The sequence below is a fragment of the Melanotaenia boesemani genome, chromosome 24, assembly GCF_017639745.1.
Source record: "Melanotaenia boesemani isolate fMelBoe1 chromosome 24, fMelBoe1.pri, whole genome shotgun sequence".
Classification (NCBI taxonomy): domain Eukaryota; kingdom Metazoa; phylum Chordata; class Actinopteri; order Atheriniformes; family Melanotaeniidae; genus Melanotaenia; species Melanotaenia boesemani.
This window is the reverse complement of record NC_055705.1, coordinates 7,712,579-7,732,393: the sequence shown is the minus strand read 5'-3', so window position 1 is coordinate 7,732,393 and position 19,815 is coordinate 7,712,579. Positions and strand designations below refer to the sequence as shown.

The 19,815-nt window shown below is 43.2% G+C and overlaps 1 protein-coding gene across 1 annotated transcript; it reads right to left on the bottom strand.

The window, feature by feature from the left end:
- Positions 1–5,818: 5,818 nt before the first annotated feature.
- slx9 (SLX9 ribosome biogenesis factor) lies at positions 5,819–14,202 on the bottom strand. Its single transcript, XM_041978868.1, has 6 exons — positions 13,932–14,202; positions 13,692–13,812; positions 8,733–8,801; positions 7,760–7,940; positions 7,540–7,605; positions 5,819–6,989 (listed from the first exon to the last, which is right to left on the bottom strand). The coding sequence occupies exons 1-6, from the start codon at positions 14,094–14,096 to the stop codon at positions 6,866–6,868; spliced, it is 726 nt and encodes a 241-aa protein (XP_041834802.1). The 5' UTR covers positions 14,097–14,202; the 3' UTR covers positions 5,819–6,865.
- Between the last annotated feature and the right edge of the window lie 5,613 nt (positions 14,203–19,815).

Below are 19,815 nucleotides of genomic sequence, written 5' to 3'. Positions count from 1 at the left end.
AGTCTTATCTATCTGTAATATTAATTATTTAATATATGATATACATAATGATGGAGAAATGCGTCCAGAAATGTAAAAAGGAGACAGAAATAAATACTCTTGGAGATACAGAGGAATAAAATGCAGGACAGGAAATAATGAGGACGTAAATATGAATGAATAAAAAAAGTGTCAATAAATAAATGAATTCATAAAATAATAATGTGGAGGGTCAGAAAGTGTAAAAGGAAAATAATACAGAAATACAAGCATGAAAATAAATTAGGAAAGAAAGTTTAAAGATAGGAAAATAACTTAAAATAGTCAAAATATAAATTCCTGCCAATTTTTTGGGTTTCTTAATGTAAAAAATTATTTTTTATTTTATTATGTTTTTTGTATAAATTATTGCTATACCAGTTTTTTTTATTAAGCTATTTTTATATTTCTGTCTTTAATTTTTATTTGGGGCATTTTTAGTCCCCCATAAACACAGTCATAATTTATACTAACGTGGGTAATATAATGGATATTTTGTAAGATACTTCTGTAAAAACTCAGACATTACAGCCAAATAAAGTAAAAGTAGAAAAAAAGCTTAACAGATAAATGAACAGTAAAAGCTTACGATAAAAGATTTGCACACACACACACACACACACAGTACAATAGTAATATTGTTTGCAGCAGCCTTTTATTTACAATAACAGAATATAAAAATGTAATAAAATATCCCAGGCAGCAGGAATATGGAAAATAAAAACAGGTGGAATATAATTAGAGGGAACTGGACTGAATGAGACTTTATGCTCTACAGATGAAGCTGAATGAATTTTATCAGGTTCTAATTAGATTGTGCTTTGGGACTATGTGGGGTTTGTTGGGTAAAATGGGATTATATTGGATCATTATGGGACAAACTGGGTTTTATTGGATTTACTGGGTTATAATGAATTTTAATTAGTTATAAGCGACCATATTGGATTATACTGGGTTTGCTTATATTATACTGGGTTATGATGGATCATATTGGGTTTTATTAGATTACACTGCACTATATTTTCTCAGAGAGCCTCCCTGGTTTAAAGTTATGAGAACCAAAGTGTTTTGAGACAGAGAAAACGACCTTCTGATCACTAGAAGTCCCAGAGAGGGGTCAATTGACCTTTCTACCTTTACAACCCAGAGATGGGTCGATTGACCAGTAGGATTTTAGCTAAAATCCTGTCTTAAGCTGCGAACAGCTTCTTTTGTTTGTAGACGAGTCAATTACTGGCACACCCCAGGAGGGCGCATACTTAGGGGAGACACTGTAGACTCTTGAAACTGGACTGTCAACTTTTGCCCAAAGCTTGGCTTGAGACACTGCTTGGTCCCCTGAGTATGAGATTGGAGTAGACCTCAAACAGATTCAGAAAGGTTTTCCTGCATTCTAGTATATTTCAAATAATTAAAAATATATTTGATATGATATATGATATATACCTCCTCGACACATTTGTGTGCTTTTAGAAGAAAAAAAAAAAGATAATCATTGTGGGCCTTCAATAAAAAAGCAAACAATTTAGAATGATATGACAAAATGATGAATTCATATTTTTTTAAAAAATCACTTTAAAAGGTCCAGCTCTCCTCTTTTCATACAAATGAAAAAATACAAATTTTTCAGAATTTTTTACCAATTTTTCAAACTTTCTAACCCAATGTTCATATGTCCAAAAAGCCCAAGCAATGAACAATTTTGAATATTTAAAATGAACATTTTTTGATTGTGGTGGTACAGGCAGGGTCTGTGAGTAAAATGTCCAGAAGCATTAGTGTCTAAGTCAAGAGGGCATAAATGTCAACATGACAAAGATATAAAAGAACAACTGTGAATTTTTTCCAATGCTTTTTATTTTTGTCATAAAAAAAACAACAAAACAGTTAAAATAATGCAAGTAATGAAACAATTTCACAAATATTTACACAAGGCTACAGTGGCATGCCCTTGTGTGAATGGCTTTTCTGCTCTTTCAGCAGTCCGTCTGTGCTAAGTCCAAACATGCTTGGCACTTCCATGGTATCTCCATCCTGCATTTGCCACATGTGTATTTGTAGCAGTCAACACATCTTACAGTTGCGCAATTGTTCTTGCATCGATGGTTGACCTGACATTTTGCCCTTTTCCCAGGGCTAGGTGTGGGAGGTTGCTGCTGAAGCAGTTGCTCCTTATGTGCCTTCTTCTGACTCACATGAGAGTTGGCCAACTCTTTCGCGAGCTCAACCAGGAAGTCCACTCTTCTCTCCTGCACTCCGGTGCATTCCTTATGAAGAACATGAGCGTTCCGTGCCGCCATGTCGATCATGTTGTAGAACACGGCGACTGGCCATCTCCGTGTTCCTGCACGCACGCTGTACTCCCGCACCATCTGGTCCATCACATCCACACCACACTTTGTGGTGTTGTATTGTGTGACAGTGTTTGGCTTCCTTTTGGTGGTATTCTCAGTCTCAACCACATTGTGCATGCTGCTGAGAAGATAGACAGTCTTTTTCCGTTTCGGCGCATATACTGTGAGTGTTGCACCAGTGGTGGAAAACACTCGAGTGGTGAATTTAGTGTGGTCCTTCAGTCTAGTTGACTGAGGAATTTCCCGGCGAATCTTGTTGACTGTGCCAAGGATGGTGGTTTTCCGGCTAAGCAGTCGTTGCGCAAGGGACAGCGATGTAAAAAAATTGTCTGTTGTTACAGTTCTGCCCTTATCCATGAACGGCTCCATCAGCCTCATCACTACACTCTCAGAGAGTCTCTCTCCACTGGGACGACTGGGGTCCTTGCCAAGATATGGCAGGATATTGCAAATGTACTTTGATTTCAAGTCACAAGCCAGCCAAAACTTAATGCCAAATTTGTCCGGTTTTGTTGCAATGTACTGCAGAAAACTGCAGCGAGTCTGTTCATCAATAGTGATGTGTCGACCAGGGTTATAAGATCTGATGCAGTTATTGACAAAAGATTCCCACAGATTAGAAATTGCAGCAAACTTATTTGTCTCCACTCGCTCACTGCGTGTGAACATGTTATCAAAGCGTAGGTGTTGCATGATGTTTTGGAAGCGGTTTCGGGCCATAGTAGCAATGATTCGTGGGTTTCCCAGCTCTGCTGACCAATTGTCACGTAGTGATGGAACTTTCTTCACCCCCCGCAAGATAATAATTGCAATAAATGCCATTAGTTCTGGGAGGTTCATGAACCAATCTGCCTGCTCCTTTTGCCGTGCATGCTGAATGGTCCATTCTTGAATGCTACGAAGCATTTCAAGTGTTATAAAACAGAAGAAGCTTTGAAGACGAGTCCGGATACTTCTTCTGGCCTTAGCAGTTGGCTCTCCATCTGTGCCGTATGGTTCTATTGGGGTGAAATTGAGACATGTCCCCAGCTGTTCTTCATGCCACACTGTGCCATCTTTAGCCATCTCTGTCCTCTCACTTCCCAACCGAGCCCTCTTTTCTGGCAGTGGAGCAGTCTCATCATCTGCAAGGTAAACAATTTCACAATTTCAGAGGACGAAAATAGGATGTTTTGGAAATAAGATTAAAAAAATCCTTTATTTGTACCAAAATGGAGAAATTCCAGTGTTGCAACTCACAGTACAGGACAAAGCAGAAAGAAAGAAATTTGTCATACCAAAAAGTTCAATAATAGTTTCAAATCTTACCTGAAGACTGCTCAGAGTCAGAGTCCGAATCCAGCTGAATTTGTATCTCTTCTCCATCTGAGTCACAAGGGTTTGTATCGCTGAGGATCAGGTCCAATGCCTGCTGAGTTGTAAGCCGCCTCTGCATTTTGCTTCCTTCTATTTGTTGGAGGTGAAGCTAGCTACTATTTATCCCCCTCAGCCCACCATCCCCCACTGCCACAGAATTTACCAGACGTTTCAAGGTAACAAGGAGGGGCTGGATGCAATGGGTGCATTCCTCAGGTAATGGCTGCATTTACAAATGAAGAGATGCTAATTTTTGCCAGCAGAGTCGTCAGTTTGGACTAAAGGTCTTTCGACCCTTCTCTGGGACTTTAGGGAGACATCAAAATTCCTGGGACTTCTAGTGTTAAAAATACAAATATTCTAATTTGATTTATAGGAAATATTTCTTAGTTTAGTCAAACTCTCTTGAGTACGCCCATGAAGAACCAATCTGAGCCATACAGCAGCCATGCTTGATCAAACACGGAAAGATTTCCACATTTTTGACAGGTCAGAATTCAAATATCTCCATCTACATGTGTGATAGTCCAGCTCCAGGGTCCAGGAAGCTGGACTCAGCAGACCTTTGCTGGTTTCTGCTTCAGGGTGAATGTTACCTAAAGGTCCGTTTACACAGCAACCTTGAATAAATAAACTCATTTAAAAACTCATATTCAAACCAAACAACCATAAAAATATACTTAATACATTACTATCTGCTCCACCTGATTTTATCTATGATGTAAGCTATGATGTCACCTGAAATCAGGAAGTGCTGACTCCCTAACATTCATCCTCCGTGGTGAGTCTGAACATAGAAACAAAATCTAAGATTTTAAAACCCGAAACTCAGTAAAAAATAACTGAATTAACTCGACTGTGTTGCTTAAATCCATCTTAACGTTGCCATGGCAGCAGCAAACTAAAGCAAAACTGCCTCCAATTGATCCTCAGAAGTTCCGAAATCTGATGATGTGAAAGAGCTGATCCGGTTTTCCGAGCTGTCATTAACATTCCTGCCTGTCTGGAGCAAACATCTGGACTCTTTAAGGTCTAGTACTCCAGAGGCTCCGTGTCCGTTAAGACGAGACAGTCTCAACCGGGTTTTATAGTGGTCTCATTTGGAGCTTGTTTGGGAGACGGATCACGAGTGCAGGTTTAGACCTCCTCCTGGGTGATGTCTTGAAGTTTGTAAAAACTGACGGAGGTTTTCTGACCATCGGAGGTCACACAGCAGACTGCAGGTACGAACCTGGTGCACTGGATCCATATGTAACCTCAGAACAGCTGATCCAGAACCGACACACAGTGTGTCAGTCAGACACACAACATTCACTCTTTTAAAAGGAACTGCAGCTCAGAGGGACGAACCAGACCCGTTTTACTCTTTCCTTCCATCAAGCTGTCAGAAAAACTTAATGTCAAGTGTTAAAATATTTGCCATGTTGCTATGGCAACATATCACAACCGTTCCGTCCCATCCTACAGGGATTCCTCAGGGACTCCAACTATACCAAGTTGTTAAGAAAAGCCAGATGACATGATGAGAAATTCGAGCTTGTGGAAATGAGCTTCCTGACTTTGAGGAAACGGCATAAAAAAGAAATAACTAAGGCTAAAGGTCATCATGGTAGATATTACGTGGCTGAAAGTTTCCACCGCCATGACAACCAGCAGGCAACATGGCCCAATAGCAGGAGAGCCGGCCAAGCCACCACGCAGAGCTCCTGCTGCCTACTGCAGACTGTAAAGGACCGGCGGCTACTGGTCAACCTGGGCTAGCAACTCAGGTTCCCAGCACACATCGCTACATCATCTTTGTGATCAAAGGCTTGAAATCAGCTTGCCATGATGTTGGAAGCGCCTTGGGAGGATGGGATAAAGGAGCCTTTTGGAAGGAAGTATGCCAAATATCAGGACCTCATGGAAGAATGCCGGAGACAGGGTGGCAATCCTGTAGAAGTGGGCTGCAGAGGCTTTGCAGGTCGCTCACTGCTGCGACCGTGCTGAGCTTAAGTAGGCCAGCAAAGAGGACAGCCATCGGGGCCGTACCTGACCTCCGAGGCCTTAACAGAAGAGCCATTCATCCTGAGAATAAATTATACACACAGGTACTTCTGAAGTCAGCTGGCGGCACTGGATTTTATTTGGGGGTATTGGGGAACATGGGGAGGGGCTGAATACAAATGCACGTCACACATTTTATTAGTAAAAAACCTTGAAAACCATGCATCATTTCCTGCTTCTGCTCCTCCTGGGGAGACATAATAAAACACCTCCAGTGTTACAACCTCAGCAGAGAAACTAATTCGTCCCTTCAGCCTCACAGAGAAGACGGAGCTCCACCCAGACCTTCCTGTTGGGAGCTTCCTGCATCCACCTCACCTCAGGTGCTGCATCCGTCAACCTGCTTTCTATGTCAGCTGCTGAATGAGACCTTCAGATACTTCAACTCCTCCCCCGATTTATCCCATCTCAGAAAGGGTGATCAGTCTTAGCATAAACAAGCCAATATGTTAAGATCAGACATCTAAAACAGACTTTCTGCATCATTCTGCAGAAATCCACGGTTTTCCTGTGGGAACAGTCCCCCCGTGAGGCTGAATCTGGACTCTGTGGTCCAGAATCAGTCAAACACCCTGATGAGTGAGATGGAGGTGAAGATCCAGCTGAGCGGCAGGTCATGTTTCTGAGCCGGTGGACGTGGAGAAGAAGCAGCATCGCGGAGCTCTGATGACTTTTTAATTTGACACTGCAGCTTCCCGTCTGATCCATTATTAATGAACGCTAATGGCCCACACGGAGCACGGGACCTTCTATTGATTAGGTTTGTCTTACCTCTGATCTAATCATAGCAGGACCGCAGCAGGGAGGGGGGGTGGAGGTAAAACCATCATAAAGAAGGTGTGAAATCTGAGTGGATTAAAGTGGATTATTTAAAATGATGTCCCAGTCATGATGTTTGGAGAGCTGTTCAGTCTGATGTTGGTGCATGAATGGGAGGAGCTAAACTGGTCTCGGACCAGTCCTTCATCACGAACACAAAACCAGAAGAAGCTGGAAACATGTTTGCTGATGTTTGAGCTGAGCAGACACGAGCTTCCTGTCAGTCAGTCATGGTCTCCACCACCCACGCCGGGCTGGTGGTTCGCTCTTTGTTAACGTTGCTGCTCTTCCTCCTGCCTCATCCTCTTCCTCAGCTGCTCCCCGATATCAGCCAGAGGGTTTTCTTTGGAGGAGATCGTCCTCACCGCCTCGCCGAAACGGCTGCTCTCAGTCTCCCTGGAAGAAACGCAGACATGCTGAAGGTGAGGAGAAGAACAAGAAGAAAAAAACTAAAGAAATAGAAGCAAAAGAACAAAGGTAATTGGGGGGGGGGGGGGGGGGGGGGGGGGGGGGCGCACTAACGAATCGTTTTCCACTCTTCACCAGAGGTGGCGCTGTGTCGAGGTTAACGCAGAAACTTCTGATTCTGGAACATAACCGCTAAACGTGGAGCGGATCCGATCCCGGCGGTCGTTGGTTCATCAGATTTCTATCAGAACTTTTACCGAGTCTTCAACATCTGATCAACTGAGCTGCCTATTTTCCCCAACATGCATTGCCTTTACCCATAATCCCCTTTGCTTTGTAGTCCAATTCTTGTATTTGGGTCACTTGAAGCGGGCCAAGACTAACATTCAGTTTGTTTGCAGAATTCCCCAAACCAAGCGGACTTTCCGAGCAAATGGACGGGGCTGGTGTGAAAGCACATGACGGGAAAGAAGCAGAAGAAACACCAGAAGAAGAAAGAGAGGCAAAAGTAGAAACAGAAGAAGAAGATGACGCTTACAGGAGTTTCCGTTTCTGGGTCTGTCTCATCTGACTGAAGTCGGTTGGTTCTGGTCTCTTCACCGGCCTGAAAGGAAAAAGGTGGAGACGCTTTAACCCTCAGAGATCTTTACTTTATCTTTACATGATCCAAATCGAAAGCTAACTGGTTTTAGTTTAGGTTAGCTCTGCAGCTCTGCAGCTGACAAACAGAAGTGATCGTCATGGTGATGGCTACTTACGTGCGGTTCTTCCTGCTCCTGCAGCGAGGTGGGCAGCCTGCTGCTGCTGCTGCAGGTGCAACAAGCTGGCAAAGCTCCGGCAAGGCGTCGGCCAGCGGCCTCATGTCTCCCACCACAGGAGTGGCCTGCCTCCGGGCCTCGGCCGCCTGCTGCTCTTTGGCCTGTTTGATGGAGCTGATCTCTGAGCAGAGTGGAGAGGAAAACCTTGTTGTAGTTAGACCTGTCCTGCAGTCTGGACCATGTGTTGCATTTCTAACATTATCCTCCTTTACATGTTGTCCCTGAACTCACCACAGACCATAATAATAATAATAATAATATTAACAGTGAAGATCTCTTCTGTTCTCTGAACCTTCTGTATATGAAAAAACAAGCTTTCTAATTTCCCTTTAACTGGTGGCGCTGTCCTCCATGGAGCCGGTCTTGGGTTTCAGCAGCCATTAGCACCTAATTATGAGGCTTGTGTTTCTGAGGAATTGATTGGCTCAGCACGAAGCTCCAGTTACAGACCTCGTGTCAATTATTAGAGATGATGAGGGTGGTGCCGAGAAACTGTTTCCTTCAAATACACTGAGCCAGGAAGTGATTTTTAAACCAAAATTATTTCAAATACACGCTGAGGAAGTTGCACAGGGAACATGAAGGAGAAAACCACCAGCTTGTTTCACAGGTTCTCATAATTTAGCTTCATTCCAGGTTTTATTAGATTTATGTTCTTCAGGTTTATTTCCCACCAGAAGCCAAAACTCTGCTTATCAAGATGAATGTGACTAATGATTGATTTACTTCTTCTGGACAGCAGCAGTGAAGTTAAAACACGCAAACAAGTAGCTTCCAACAGACTTGAAAAACACGGAGATGTGGCGGGTGTGAAGTGTCTAATCCAGGACTGGATATTTCAGCCTGTTTTTCCATCCAGATTCTAGTCTTTGGATGAATAACTGGTGTCTGTAGGTTGTTGATCCAGACTCACTGCTAAGCCATCTGTCCCTCCTCTCCTTCATCTTCTCTTTCTTTGACTTGATTTTCTTCTCCTCTGGGGCTGTGGAAATAAGAAGATAAACAAAATATTACATCTCTGCTAAAATTCAGGCTTTTGTGATGTTAAAAAATTGGCACTAAGGAGAATAAATCTTTTCCAAAATTTTCCCACCTTAAAAATAACTATAAAATAAGCTGGTTGCACAATTGTTAACACACTCAAGCTAATACTTTGTTGAAGCTATTCACAGAAAAGCAACCCCGCATGACCATGCATAATACTGCCACCACCATGCTTCACCAAGGATATGGTGTTTGTTTTTTTTATATATACATTAATCTTTTCTTTCCACCTTGGTCTCATCATACCGAAACACATTTTCCCACGTTTTTAGGCCTGACTGACTTTTTTTTCTTCTATACTTCTATGTAGAGAGAGAATTCATAAAACTGTTATTATATGTAAGAAATTACGTCTTTTTGTCATTTTTTTGTCTTTTTGGGGGACGATGTCACTGCTGTCCCCTTTCATGGCTGTCTTGACTGTTTTTATAGTATATCCAGTTGTGTTGAAATGGTTTTGGACCCTGTGCTTTGGAAGATCTCGGAAGCATGGGCTTCTAAATTCAGAACAGGTGGAAAAAGATTAAAAATGATTCACTGTGATTTCATTTTAACCCTTTAAATTCGATTTACGTGCTGCTTTCCTGCTCTGCTCACGTCCCTGCTCCCCCCACAGAGACAATTCCCGTTTTTTCTGTAAAAGCTCGGAGCCTCAGCTTTCAGAATCCGTTGGAATTATGTCAGCAGCGCGAATGGTTGAGGAGTTACGGGGAGTTGAATTACACAACACTTTTTGTCGCTGGTGGCACGGTTGGACTTAGAGGTTTGAGAGGGGTGTGAACACGTTTTATATCCACTGTAGGTTAGGGACGTCACGATTACTTTTTTCACAATTAATATTGGTAGAAATGCCATTATTAATTAGTTCCATAAAGGATTATGTCTGAACCATATCAATCAGTGTTCTTGGGGCCTCTTATTTATCGGACCTCCTTTTAAGTCATGAACCCTCGCGGACCCTGAGGTCCTCTGGTACCTTTTAGTTGTTCCAAGGGTGAGGACCAAAACATACAGCGAGGCCTCTTTCCATTGTTACGGCCCTCGCCTGTGGAACAGCCTGATGGACGACCTCAGGGCTGCAGAGAACGTTGATGTTTTCAAAAAGAGGCCTGAGAGCTTTTTAGCTTAGCTCTTAATTTGTTACATCATTTTATTTTCATTTTAGTCAACTGTACTACTTCTTATTTTTTATGCATTTATTCATTCTTAGCTGTTCTTATTTTTTCTTAAGGTTATTTAATCTTCATTTTAACTCCAGTGTTTTCATTGTGAGGATCCTCCACGCTGGGGGGTTTTGCCTGCTCGGTCTGGGGGCTGTTGCAGCAGTGATTGCACTTATCGGGGTAGCTGGGGCCCTGCACTGCAGCCTTATGGCTGTAGTGTGGGCCCCGGTCTGTCCTGATGTGGGTGGTTGCTGCTGTTGGACATGGGTGGACTGGCCCCTGGTGTGGATGGATCCCCATGACACTGATATTGTTTCCTCACAGCAGCATCAGGCCAGATGTTTATCACTTTTAGGGTGATGTTATGTAATTCTACTTTGATGTATGAAAAGGCTTGTTTTATTTCTAATATGCATAAGTGTTTTTAATCATGTAAAGCACTTTGTGTTGCCTGTGGAATGAAAAGTGCTTTATAAATAAAGTTTGATTTGATATCATCAGATCAGAGCAACGTGCACACAGAACGAAAACAAAGTTCCATCAGCTGTGTTGCTTTGTTTTCCTTCCGGTGAGAGGCGTGGTGGAGTGGGAGTTATTCTCTTCCAACAAACGGATTAAAGCAAGCTTGTCTTTGGTTCTGAAAAGAAACAAAAAGACCACGGTGTCGTTGTGGAGGATGTCTCACCAGCCGGTAAAGCATGACATAAAAAAGTTGCAGGCAAAGCCAGTAGGGCTGATAACTAAACAGAGTCCACCTGTGTGGAATCAAGTCTCAAGACAATATTGTAGAGCCAACAGCGTCATGAAGTCCAAGCAACACACCAGACATGTCAGGGATGCAGTTGTACAGAAGCACAAAGCAGAGTTGGGCTACAACAAGATTTCCCAAGGCTGAACATTTCCACTGTTCCAGTATTATTTATAGCAGCTACTCTACTAAAGGACAGCTGAAAGTCAAAGATAGATACACGATTTTCCTGCTTCCAAAGAAACGTTCATGAGCATTTTTATAATGTAGTTTCGTTACACAGCAGAGACGAGTTTTGGTTACTTTCCCTTTGTTTCTATATTATTTTGTCATGTTGGCATCAACAGACAGAAATAAATTATCTGACAAAATCTAGAAGAGTGACTGTAGGTCTAACCGGGTCTGATGGACCCGCCTTACAGACATCCAAGATCCATCGACCCACGGTAGGGAATACGACCGATTGTTCCTTCCTGTCTCCATGGTGACTGTAAGCGACAACACAGCTATGTGGTACTGCTGGACCAAGCACCAGACAGGTAACAGAACCGGTCAGTCAGCAGGTCTTCCTGTCTCAGTCTAAGATCAGCTGATTACATAAAAGAGAGAGAGAAGCGGTCTAACAGGGCCTCCGGCCTCCAGGATCTCCCACCCCGCTGGATCCTGGGTGGGCAATCTTCAGATTATCTGCCACAACATGAGTGTTTCTGCTGCTGTTTGCAGTTGGGGGACAGATAAAGATAAGACATCTCCTGCTGACTACAACTGTGGGCAGAGGTGGAGGAATCTGATCTGCCAGGAGCAGCTGGTGGTGTTGGTGGGGGGGAGTGGGGGGGTCTGTTGTGTTTGTGGAGGGGCTGCTTCACTCCCATGGGTGGCGTCGTCTTTCCACAGATAGATGAAATAGATAGCTGTGATTACGGCGACACAGCCCAGCTCCACCTCCACCCGGACTGAGCATCCCGCTCCACCTCCTCATCGTGATACGTTTCTAAGACGATTTTCATCGGTTAAGATGCTGATTCTTTTCCTGCTTCATCACAGTTCAGCCATTTTATTTAGTTTCTGGCTAAAACAGCATGTGGTCCAGGTCTGCGGCCTGGCGGGACACTTAGCTCTCACCATGAACTTCAGTCATCAGACCCTCTGTGTTACCGGACAAATACTGTAGATGGTAGATAAAGAACACTAAATCCAACACACCGGGGCTTATTTTAGAAACTAAAATAAGCCGAATTGAAATGAATGAGAATCTGACGGCCCCTCCAGGTGCCACCTCAAGTAAAGACTAATGAATTCCAATAAATATCTCATATAAAATTACCTTTACTTTGGAAATTCTCAGATGTCCAACTACAAGTGAACACCTCAGAGAACATGTCCTCCGTCTACTGTCAGAAAGTTAAAACTCAGAGAAGAATACGTGTTGAAGCTGGAAGTTTACTGATGAATGATCAACCACGGATCCAGGTCTGAAAGGAGGACCTGGTCTTTACTGGGAGTCCAGAATGTAGCTGGAGCGACATCTAGAGGCAGAAAATGATGACAGCATCTAGCTTCCAACCTTGTACCTCAACCTGTCGTCTAAAGATGAAGGAAAAGCTGCAGCAGCTCCAGGCGGTGACCCGGTTCTGCTCAGAGTACCTTATTACCGCCTGCTCCCTTTTCTCCTGATCTGTCCTTCCTCATGGCCACAAACTCAACATTTATCCAGTGAAAGTCCTTCGGTTTGGAAGAGATGCAGCACAGCAGTGACGGGGATCTGGGACTTCTTGGTTGCTTTACTTTGGTTCTATTTAATTTAGTTAAACTGGCATGAAAAGAGGGAAATAAATAAAACTTAAAGACTTTTAAGGAGAGTTTAAGTGATTTTACACATTTATAATGTCCCGGTTATTAATTAATGTACTAATCTTGATTATTGGAACATCTATGATGGTGACATACCCAGTCCAAACTGGTCTCTGGACAAAGAACTGGGACAGAAACTGTCAGGAAGTCCTGATTGGGTTCTGATGTGGTACCGGTGCGCCACCTGGTGGTCAGATACGGTCCTGCAACCAGGTGTGGTGTTTACTGCTGATGCTCTGGCAGCAGGAATGACATGACACCAGTCTTTAACCCAAAGCAGGGGTCAACACAGGCCCACCAGAGAGTCCACCGGAGGGTCCAATCTGGTCCACAGGATGAATTTGATAAATGTGAAAATGACAGAAGACAGTCATTTAAAATTTTAATAAAGTAACTGTAAGTCCTTATTTTTCCAGGTGTGGTTTCATTTTTTTATGTTTAAAAGTAAAACAGTTCCAAGACAGGGGGAGAACTTTATGATACAAGTTTGTATCATGAGGTCAGTCAGTTCAGGCGGTCAGGATTACCACACACATGTGGATATTTACACATATGTACATTTATAATATCTTCTAGATCTAAAAAAAAAATGAATACAGGATTTTTCAGTTCCAGATACATCATTAGTTTAGTAGTTTTGTAGATCTACTCTGATTTAGAACTTGTAATGCACGAGCAAAATGATATATATATATATTAACATAAAATAAATACAAATAAATAAAATATATACATGAATAAAATCTTTAGATTAGGTGAGTGTATAACGAACTAAATTTTCTCTAGAAACTTCTGGCTGTTAATATCATTTTCTTGAAGGACGTAAACATCTGGATTTGAACTTGTAGAGCTGAAATGAAGGGAAACTGCTGTTTCAGTATCTCAGGTTATTATGCTGCTATTTTACTGGAGACCAGATTCTTCTGTATGTGGAACCTGAACCAAAACAAGTTTGACATTTCTGGTCTACAAGACCATTTCTAGACCTTACACAGAACTTTTCACTGGACCATCATGAAAAGATCAGAACCGAACTAAACTATGAGTCCAGGTCGGCCTGACTCACCTTTCTTTACAGGTAAGGGGACATCTGGAGGTTCGTCAAACTTCAGGCTCTGGACCAGAACCTCTGGAGAGATTTTGGTACCGGCAAAGATCCCGGATGGGAAGGAGGTGTGGGTCAGGACCTGGAAGTTCGCAGATGATGAAGTCAAGTCGGTTTGACACTCGACCAGGAAGATCGGAAGTGGTTTTCATAGACCCGATCATCCCGGTCAGGTCTGCATTTAACACGCATGTATCCTACCTGTGCGCTGGTGGGGGGTTTGCTGCTTTCCGCAGGTGGAGGGGCTCCTGTCAGCCCCCCCGCAGACAGCTGGACCTCAGCAGGCTGAGACGGCTGGTAATTCCGGTCCAACTTCACCGCCTCCTGGTGGAGCTTCTGTCGGACATGTTTAATCTTTCCAACCATGTTAACGTCCGCGAGACAATTTCAGCTCTGCTGCTTCTCTGTTGTGTCGGCAGCGCGTGTTTGTTATGCTACCGCCGCCATGCTACCGGAAATACTTCTTCTTCGTCTACTTGGTGGTTGTTAAACAACGAACTGGTGCAATACCGCCCCCAACTTGTGTGGAGGACCGATGTTGTATCAAGGCCAGTTTCCCCATCGAGATCTGTCCCCCCATAGATATCTACAATGTTGATGCCATTTCCAAGTGCCTAGTGGTTACAGAGGTGGCCTGGGTCCGAAGGTTCAAGTCCCGCAGCTTGCAGCTGAGGTGAAACATTGTGGGCCCCTGAGCAAGGCTAAACACAAAGTAAAATATAGTACAATGATAATAATTATATATATATATATATATATATATATGTATATGTATATATGTGTGTGTGTGTGTGTGTGTGTGTGTGTGTGTGTGTGTGTGTGTGTGTGTGTAAAATAAAACAGAGATTAAAAAGAGGAGGAAAACCATGGGTTCACCCAAAATGACAATTTCTCCCACAGGTCTGTGCTTTGATGATGTTGGGTGTTTATGTTCTCAACGAGCTTATGTTGCGTCTTTGTAGACATCTGAACCGTTCTCGATCAGACTGTGGAGACGTTCATTCATTCTGGTGGTTTCTGTGATGATGTGTGACATGCTTGAACCTCATGGGGGGTGGAGGAGATAATGAGATTTAGGAAAGATTTTAATAATGGTGTCAGCAACACAGAACTGTGGAGGTTTTAGTTGGAAAGAGTTACAAATTACTGAGCATCTCGACAGACGAAAGACTAAACAAATTTGATCAAATTTAATCACATCTTTTTTTGTCTTTTTCTCACATTGTGAGTGTTTAAAGTGGTATGATCGTATTAAATCTGTCCATCATGTAAACACACATTGGATCACTTTATACAGTGTCAGCTGGAATCTCTGATCTGATTCATTTCGGTCGACTAGAAGAAATCTATAAATGTTGTTATTGATCAACCTCAGTGCAGTATAGAAAAATCCTCAATGTCAAAACATGATTCATAAAAACACTTTAAAAATTTTTTTAAATTCATTGTCCTTCAAAGAAAACAAAGACAATATTTAGGCTTGTATTTAAAAAAAGATTCCTCAAAGTAAGTCCAGAAAATGAACTTAAAGCACAGGACAGATATCCTCCATCCCTTTTAGGAGAGCTGAAGATGACAGTCATTGTGCTGTGCAGCAAAACATTAGTAAATGAAAGAACAACATTGCAAATACAAGCGGCCCAAATGAGTTTCCTCTGCAGGGTGGCCGGGCTCTCCCTTAGAGATAGGGTGAGAAGCTCGGTGATCCGGGAGGGGCTCAGAGTAGAGCTGCTGCTCCTCCACATTGAGAGGAGCCACATGAGGCGGCTGAGCCTCCCTGGTGAGGTGTTTCAGGCACGTCCCACCAGGAGGAGGCCCCGGGGAAGACCCAGGGCATGCTGGAAGGACTACATCTCTTGGCTGGCCTGGGAATGCCTCGGGATTCCCCTGGATGAGCTGGTGATGTGGCCCGGGAGAGGGAAGTCTGGGTTTCCCTGCTTAGGCAGCTGCCCCCGCGACCCGACTCCAGATAAGAGACAGAAAATGGATGGATGGATGGATGGATGGATGGATGGATGAATGGAGGGATGGATGGCTGGATGGATGGATGGATGGATGGACGGATGGATGGATGGATGGACGGATGGAGGGATGGATGGATGGATGGATGGACGGACGGATGGATAGACGGATGGATGGACGGATGGAGGGATGGATGGATGGACGGATGGATGGACGGATGGAGGGATGGACGGATGGATGGACGGATGGAGGGATGGATGGATGGATGGATGGACGGACGGATGGATGGATGGATGGACGGACAGATGGAGGGATGGATGGATGGATGGATGGATGGATGGACGGACGGATGGATGGACGGATGGAGGGATGGATGGATGGATGGACGGACGGATGGATGGATGGATGGATGGATGGTCGGTCGGACGGAAGGACACGGATGGAGGGATGGATGGATGGATGGATGGATGGATGGACGGACGGACGGATGGATGGATGGATGGATGGTCGGTCGGACGGAAGGACACGGATGGAGGGATGGACGGACGGACGGATGGAGGGATAGATGGAGGGATGGATGGATAGACGGATGGATGGACGGATGGAGGGATGGATGGATGGACGGATGGATGGACGGATGGAGGGATGGATGGATGGATGGACGGATGGAGGGATGGATGGATGGATGGATGGACGGACGGATGGATGGACGGAAGGACGGATGGAGGGATGGATGGATGGATGGATGGATGGACGGACGGATGGACGGACGGATGGATGGATGGATGGATGGTCGGTCGGACGGAAGGACACGGATGGAGGGATGGACGGACGGACGGATGGAGGGATGGATGGAGGGATGGATGGATAGACGGATGGATGGACGGATGGAGGGATGGATGGATGGACGGATGGATGGACGGATGGAGGGATGGATGGATGGATGGACGGATGGAGGGATGGATGGATGGATGGATGGACGGACGGATGGATGGACGGAAGGACGGATGGAGGGATGGATGGATGGATGATGGATGGATGGACGGACGGATGGATGGACGGAAGGACGGATGGAGGGATGGATGGATGGATGAAATGCAGCAACAACAATCTGGAGCCTTGGCTATACTGAGGTTAACTTGATTGCTCAGACGATGGTTTTATATATAAAAAATATATTGTAACATTTAGAATGTTTAAATTTTTACTGTAAACATGTTCATTTTACTGTCATCTAATGTCTTTACACTGGAATTTATACAGAGAATAAAATCACCGTCTGGGCTGGAATAAAGCTTTAACTGATCAGTCTCATTGCTGATGTTGATCACAGAACTGTCATTGAAGCTTCAGCTCCTTAACAACTCCAAACTTTTTTTTTAATTAATCTCTTCATAAACTGCTTCCCTGTTCACTAAAACTAGCAGACTAGGAAAATACGCTCCAACAAATCACAACATATACGTGATTACTGGACGTAATAAACGATTAAATTCTGTTAATTTCACATTTAATTTAACTTCAAGAACACCGCCTACACCTGACACAATTTACAAAAAACAAACAGGAAAAACTGCTTTGAATGAATTATTGGGACAAATTTTACGTTGAAAAAAAAAAACACTTTACAATTAAGTTACATGACTTAATGCAGATATTTGCATATTAAACTGTATTTGCTGCCTACGGAAAGCAGAAGAGGACACTAAGTTAAAAAAAAAAAACCCAACAAAACAACTAGTTTGACTGGATGAATCTTTTATTAGCTGGGTGCTGCGAATAATTATGAGGTTTCTCTACAAAAACAAACACTGCAGTGTGTTATAATGTACAGTATATGTATGAATATGTCGTATACAAAAATAGAAATATCAAAACACATTTACACAAACAACAGACGACACAGAACAGATAGATTCTGACTCTCAGACTAAAACAGAGTTAAATCAGTCTGACACCACCTCTTCAGGTCACACAGGAGGTGTTTTCTGACCTCCTTCCACAGCTGGAGAATAAAACATTACAGTACAAATTTCTCCAGGGTAACGTATCGTCTTTATCTGAGAGCAGGATTCATGCTCAGATATTAGACTTCAAAGTTCAGAAATTCTTCCTGTTTCTGCTCTCAGATTCACGTCTTTCATCTTCCATCAGGTTTTTTCTAGCAGACGTTCTCTGTGGTGAACGTCTTAGATAAAACAGGGAAAACCTTTTGTTCTAAGTTTGTTAAATGATAGAAAACAATACAGTTCTGTAACTTTGTCCTTTATGTTAGTTAATTGATAGTTTCCTAAACTGTATAACTGTCAGAAATCTACATCCCACTTTAAACGATAAAAATCTGATTTACTGGCCTTTTTTCCAACAATGAAGTAGGAAAATCTTGGGAAAAATAGGTTAAATTTCCTGTTGCTCCAACAGTGATGGAAGTGGATTTTAACCTAAGACCTGGCATCCATATACATCACATGTCTGGATGTTTGCATCATAACTCTTAATTCTGTGTGAGGGCTCATTTCTGCTCATTTTCCATACGTAAACATCCCTCATGCTGCTATGATGCTACAGGTTAGCATGCTTGTTGTGTAAAAAGCCCTGCTTCCACCAGTGGGTCTGGAGTTTTGTTGAAATAAGCATTCCTGATGTGAAACGCACCCTTGTATTCATTACTAAACTTGCTGATTCTGCTGAACCCTCTGCCAAAATATGTACCCTCTTCGTGTTTCGGACTGGAAGGGTGCTGTTCACGGCAGGAGTGCTTATTTAGGCACAACACCGGGTTGTATTGGTACGTTTTGATTCAGTAAAGCCTGATCTCTGCTGAGTTTCCATAGCAAACTGTGTGTTGTGTTGTTGTGTTTTATGTGCAACAAACAGCTGAGGTTATTTCATATTTAAGGAGAAACTGTCCATTGAGCATGTGGTGGAGTCTATAAATCCCACGTGTTGTGTACATTTATGTACTTTCCCACCATCTCGATCAGCTATTTATTGAAACTATCCGTTCAGTCTCGTATCAGGGGAAATGCAGAAGCCGCAACTGTACGTTTAATTAATTTCTGAGTTAACCACGCCCACCTCTAATCTCCAACCAATCACATACAATCAATACTTCTCAAAGCCCCAAGAGAAGAAAGTTCTGATGGGCTGATGTGTCGAGAACTGTCCCCTTTCAAAATTACGTCATTTACGTCATTTTGTTCTCGTGGCCTCAAGAACAAGAAAAAAGTTGTCGCTTCTCGCGGAGTACGGGACAGCCTTTACCGGGTAGGCGGTGTATCGGCTGGCGAGCGATAGATTTGTCAGCTACATAACAGCATGATGTCATCGCCTTCCTTGATTTATAACGAGAAGAAACAGTTTGTCTTTATTTTTCTTGATTTCTGGTCTAATTAAAAACCGACAGTACATTTAAACATGGAGTTGTTGCTGCTTTGTTCATGTCACACAGGAAGTAATGACTCCTTCAACCAATCAGTGGATTGCAGTGTGCCAAGCTCCACCCTTTTGGGTAAGATTGGAACCCCAGAGGAAAGGTGGGACAAAAAGTGGGACAGTTCGGGTCAAATATTCTGGCAGCCTTCCCAGTTTTCTCCTGTGGAAATGCAAAAAAATGGTACCGACCTGGACCTGTTGATGGAAACGGGGCTCAATACATCCACCAGAGGGCAGTGTAGAGTTCTGACATCAGTATTAGACAATAACTGAAGGTGATAACGGAGGAGACGATGATAATGTTCATTCTCAGGAAGAAACATAAAAAGAGGCAGCGCAGCAGACAGAAGTGGGCTGTGCAGCCATTAAATACATCGCAGCTTCTTCTTTGTTTCTTTTGCCAGACACATGCCAGCTATACTGTTCAACACTGCCCTCACGATTTCTGGTGGTACCGCTCTGTTTGCTACGTTAGGCTACGCATGTGAAAGTTATCTTAAAAAACGGACCAAATTATGAACTTAAAAGTCCCATATTATACATCTTTTCAACAATTTCATATGGGTGTCAGAGGCTCAACAAAATTATTTTCATAGTGTATTACCCCAAATTCAGCCTTGGTCCTTAATTTCAGCCATTCCAGATGTGGCTCTAGTGAGCTCTAATGAGAACGGGCTGTTTCTGTGTC

What these genes read in the sequence shown, in the direction of transcription:
- slx9 (XM_041978868.1), bottom strand. Translation starts at nt 14,096, where the DNA reads ATGGTTGGAAAGATTAAACATGTCCGACAGAAGCTCCACCAGGAGGCG. An exon ending in AACCCCCCACCAGCGCACAG is followed by an intron (nt 13,813 to 13,931) that starts GTAGGATACATG and finishes GCGAACTTCCAG; the next exon opens with GTCCTGACCCACACCTCCTT. An exon ending in AGGAGCAGGAAGAACCGCAC is followed by an intron (nt 7,606 to 7,759) that starts GTAAGTAGCCAT and finishes TTTTCCTTTCAG; the next exon opens with GCCGGTGAAGAGACCAGAAC.